This window comes from Gekko japonicus, unplaced genomic scaffold (assembly GCF_001447785.1).
Source record: "Gekko japonicus isolate JY-2015 unplaced genomic scaffold, Gekko_japonicus_V1.1 scaffold1442, whole genome shotgun sequence".
In the NCBI taxonomy this organism is placed as follows: Eukaryota; Metazoa; Chordata; class Lepidosauria; order Squamata; family Gekkonidae; genus Gekko; species Gekko japonicus.
The window spans coordinates 360,089-364,751 of NW_015163646.1; the positions used below are offsets into that span (position 1 = coordinate 360,089).

At 49.6% G+C, this 4,663-nt stretch overlaps 1 protein-coding gene across 1 annotated transcript in view; it reads left to right on the forward strand.

The window, feature by feature from the left end:
• STK11 (serine/threonine kinase 11) overlaps window positions 1-4,663 on the forward strand; it is an 88,597-nt gene that overhangs the window by 27,543 nt on the left and 56,391 nt on the right. Inside the window, exons 3-4 of the mRNA XM_015407636.1 lie at window positions 866-955; window positions 4,347-4,359. Of these exons, the coding sequence (XP_015263122.1) occupies window positions 866-955; window positions 4,347-4,359 (103 nt within the window). The remainder of the gene's footprint in view (window positions 1-865; window positions 956-4,346; window positions 4,360-4,663) is intronic.

The window sequence follows — 4,663 nt, forward strand, 5'->3', positions numbered from 1 at the left end:
CGGTTTGTTTCCCCCGGGGCAAACCGCCCCGCTTCCCCCCCCTTTTTCCAGCCCCCCCCCCCAATGCTGCATAGTCTGCTGTGTCGTGACACAGTTCCTTTTCAAGAGCTGGAGCCAGCAAGACAGCGTGCAGCTCCTTTTGGAGAATGTTGTGTTGTCCTCACACGGAACTCGTGTTTTCATTTCTGTTAAGTGCAAAGTGTAGCCAGACTCCATGCTGTAGTTCCACACTAGCATAGAGGTCACAACCTGGAGATGTTTGCCTCTCAAAAGCTGCCGCTCACTTTTTCAGATACAGCAGAATATTTTGTATCTGAAGAAGTGAGCCGTGACTCACAAAAGCTCCTACCCTGCCACAAGCGGTGTTAGTCTTTCAGGTGCTGCTGGACTCTTGCTCCTTTCTCCTGCTACAGACAGACTAACACGGCTCCCCATCTTGAACTGTTTCGAACCCATTAGCCTTAAGGCAGTGAAGATCCATGGGGAAAGACACCGGGGGGGGGGGGGAATCCTTGATAACCTTAAAAGCCTGTGTGTGCATGTGCCGCTGAGTAGAAATCCCAGGGACCTCCGGGCAGGGGTTTAAGTGCCGTTCATCGCTCCCACCCCTGCCATGACCCAAGTAAGCAAATAGGCAGGTTGGTGCATGTTTGTGTCATTTACGCAAGTCGTGGCGTTTGGGGCACTTTGCCGCAGAATTTCGGGGACGGCTGGCACTGCATCGCCATCTCTGCTGTGTTCCCCTTTGGCGGCTGCATCGCAGGAGATGCCAAGCAGAGACCTTGCGATCCCAGGTCTCCTAGGGGGGTGGCACGACGCTGGATCTTCAGCCTGACTCGCGAGATTCCTTAATTCTGCCTCTCACGTATATGGTGATGGAGTACTGCGTATGTGGCATGCAGGAGATGTTGGACAGCGTCCCGGATAAGAAGTTTCCAGTCTTTCAAGCACACGGGTAAGTAAGCAGGGAGGTGCCTCCTGGGGCTGGACGCACCAGTCCTCTAGCTGGGTTTTTGGAGTAGGTGGCATGGCACGTTTTTGGTTCTCTTCCCCAGACCCCACTGCACAATGAAGTTGGCTTATATTCTTCTTTACGGAACGTTTCTGTGGAAGGCGGTAAAGGGCAGCAGCTCAGGCAAGGAGGGCTTCCTTTGCAACAAGTTGAACATAAGAGCCCTGCTGGATCAGCCAGGTGGTCCATCTGGTCCCGCATCCTGTCTCACACAGTGGCCAGCCATTTCCTCTGGAGGGCATAGAGGCCGAGGCCTTTCCCTGATGTTGCCTCCTGGCTCTGGGCTGCAGAGGATTAGTGCCTCTGAATGCGGAGGTTCCCCTCAGTCACCGTGGCTAGTAGCCATTGATAGACGTATCTTCCATGAATCTGTCTTAATTCCCTTGTAAAGCTGATTATTCCTGTGGCCATCACTACATCTTCTGGAGCAAATTCCACATTTTAATCCCTCCCTGTGTAAAGTAGTCTTTCCTTTTGCCCGTCCTTAACCTACTGCCCATCAGTTTCATTGGATGCTCTTGGGTTCTAGTATTTTGGGAGAGGGAGAAGAATTCCTTTGTCAACTCTCCCCACCCCATGCATCATTTTAGGAACCTCTGTCATGTCTCCCTTTAGTTGTCTGTTTTCTGAACTGAAAAGTCCCAGCAGACTCTCCAGCCTTTCCTCACAGGGCAGGGGCTCCAACCCCCGAATCATCCTGGTTGTCCTCCTCTGTACCTTTTCCAACCCTGCAGTGTCTCTTTTGCGATACGGTGACCAAAACTGTGGACCGTATTCCAAATGAGGCTGCAGTATAGCTCTGTACAGGGGCGTTAGAGTATTGGCCGTTTTATTCTCAATCCTTTTCCTAATAAAGGTGCGAACAGTTCCCAAGAGGCAGCTGTTCAAGGCAGTATTATTATTTTTTTATAAAACGTATTTGTATTATTATTTTTTTACAAAATGTGTATCCCACTTTCTGCCCTCGCAAGGGCCACACTGAAGCAGCCAACAAATTAAAACTAACACAATAAAATCACATATTAAAACCAGCCCCTTCCAGATCGGTGATACAGTTAAAAACAGAGCTAAAATATATGCAAAGACGACAATTTTAAAACGTTGGGCAGGAAGGAAGGGTCACTTAGGGACCATCAGAGGAAAGAAAAAAGCCGTCACCCGCTGGCAACAGGAGGAGACAGACGAAACTCTGGGGGTGGGTGGGGGGGAGTTCCAGAGCTTTGGTGCCATGACTGGAAGGGCTTCTCCCAGGTTGGCACCCACCAAATCTCAGAAGGTGTGGGCACCCAAAGCAGGGCCTCAGAACGCAACTGCAGTGATTGGATAGATTCACACCTTACACCTGTCCAAAGCCGTGTAGGGCTTTAAAGGTCAGCACCAGCACCTTGAATTGTAGCCAAAAACAAATCGGGAGCCACTGTAGGTAGGCCAAGACTAGAGTGATAATGGTCCCTACAGCCCACTCCAGTCAGCATCCTGGCGGCAGCATTCTGTGGCAATTGATGTTGCCAAAGTAGGGTTGCCAGGTGAGGCCGACAAGCCAGTGGGGGACTTACCAGGAGCCTCTGGGAGAGGGGAAGGGAAGAAGTGCGATTGAACTCCAAAGCGAGTCGCATTTAAAGGGACCATATTCCTCTTAAATGCTTTCCCTCCATTGGAAATAATGGAGGGTGGGGGCACCTTCTTTTGGGGCTCATAGAATTGAACCCCCAGTCCAATCTTTTTGAAACTTGTGGAGGTTTTTGAAGAGAGGCACCAGCAGCTATGCTGAAAATGTGGTGCCTCTACCTCAAAAAACAGGGGGGCCCAGAGCCCCAGATACCCACAGATTAGTTCTCCATTATACCCTATGGGGACCGGTCTCTGTAGGATATCATTTATTTCATTTATTTCATTTTTATTTTTCGCATTTATATCCCGCCCATCCTGTAAATGGGCTCAGGGGAGGTTATAATATTTGCATAAATACAATAACTTTTTAAAACACATTATAAGCATATAAAATCAATAATCATAGTTTGCTGTATGGAGAGTCCAGCCCATTGATGTAACTGAGTATGGCTGGTTATCAATGGGTGGGAGACAGCAACCTCGGGGGGCCATGTGTGGACGCCCGCTGCCTAAGCCAAAAACCTGGCGGAACAGCTCCGTCTCGCAAGCCCTGCGGAATTGAATAAGATCCCGCAGGGCCCTGGTCTCAATAGGGAGCATGTTCCACCAGGTGGGGGACAGGGCGGGAAAAAGCCCTGGCCCCGATCGAGGCTAGGCGGATGTCCTTTGGGCCAGGGATCACCAGGAGATGTTGACTCTCAGAGCGTAACGCTCTGCGAGGCGTATATGGAGCGCCCAGCAGCCATCCCCCCCCCCGCTTTCTGATAGCCCTGAAGTGGGGTGAGGGGCTGCAAACCAGGGGATCCATCCCCCCCCCCATCTGGGGATCGGCAACCCTATTCCAAACACTCCTCAAGGGCAGCCCCACATAGAGTACATTGCAGTAGTCTAGTCTAGATGCAATCAGGGCATGCACCACAGTAGCCAATCTTTTCTGCCCAGGAAACGACTGCAGCTGGCTTACTGAAGCTGGTAAAAGGCACTCCTGGCCACAGCTGCCACCCACTTATCCAGCAGGGTCCAAGACTGCCTCTTTGCCCACTAAAGGTGTAGGGGTTTGCAGAGTAATCATATCACTTATAGAATGCAGTAAAACCTCCCCATCCAACCAAAACCTACCAATGTTATTTAAAACATGTATTAGCCACCCTTCTGCCTTGTGGAACTCAAGGCGGACTGCAAAATAAATAAAACAGTCAACTATTAAAAAAAACCACACACACAGGAAAGACCACTAATTAACAATTTCCAGTTAAGACTGCCAATAAATAAAAGCTGAATTAGGCAAATGCAGTCCTAAGTAAAACTGTCTTCGGCTGCCTCCTGAAGATACAGTCAACTATTTTTAAAAAAAACCACACACATGAAAGACCACTAATTAACAGTTTCCAGCTAAGACTGCCAATAAATAAAAGCTGACTTAGGCAAATGCAATCCTAAGTAAAACTGCCTTCGGCTGCCTCCTGAAGATCGGAAGCGAGAGGTCAGGTGCACCTCCCTGGGGAGGTTATTCCGTTGTTGTGGGGCCACTGCTGAAAAGGCCCTCTCGTGTGTGCCTGCCAGAAAAGCAGCAGCAAGTGCCTCTGTTAGACCAGCGCAAGCATATTGCAAAAGGAAAAGACAACCAATTAAAGCAGTGAAGCCCAAATGGCAGAACGGCTGTCTGTTAAAACAAAGGAGCACTGAGGTGGTACTGAACTCAAATGTGATCTTTCTTTTCCAGGGCAGAAGCTTGTGTGAGTCAAAGCTCTCTCCATTGTCACTTCCCATGAAGTGAGTTTCGATTCATACAAGCTTATATCCTGGGAAATGTTGTGGGCCTTTTAAGGTGCTACTGGACTTGACTTTTGTTCCGCTACTGCAGACTAGCCGTGACTTGGGTGGTCCAGGCTTGGATCTTGTCGGATCTCGGAAGCTAAGCAGGTTCGGCCCTGGTTAGTATTTGAATGAGAGATCACCAAGGAAGTCCAGGGTAGTGACCCAGAAGCAAGCCGTGGCAAACCAACCCTGAACACATCTTACCTCAAAAACCTCACTGGG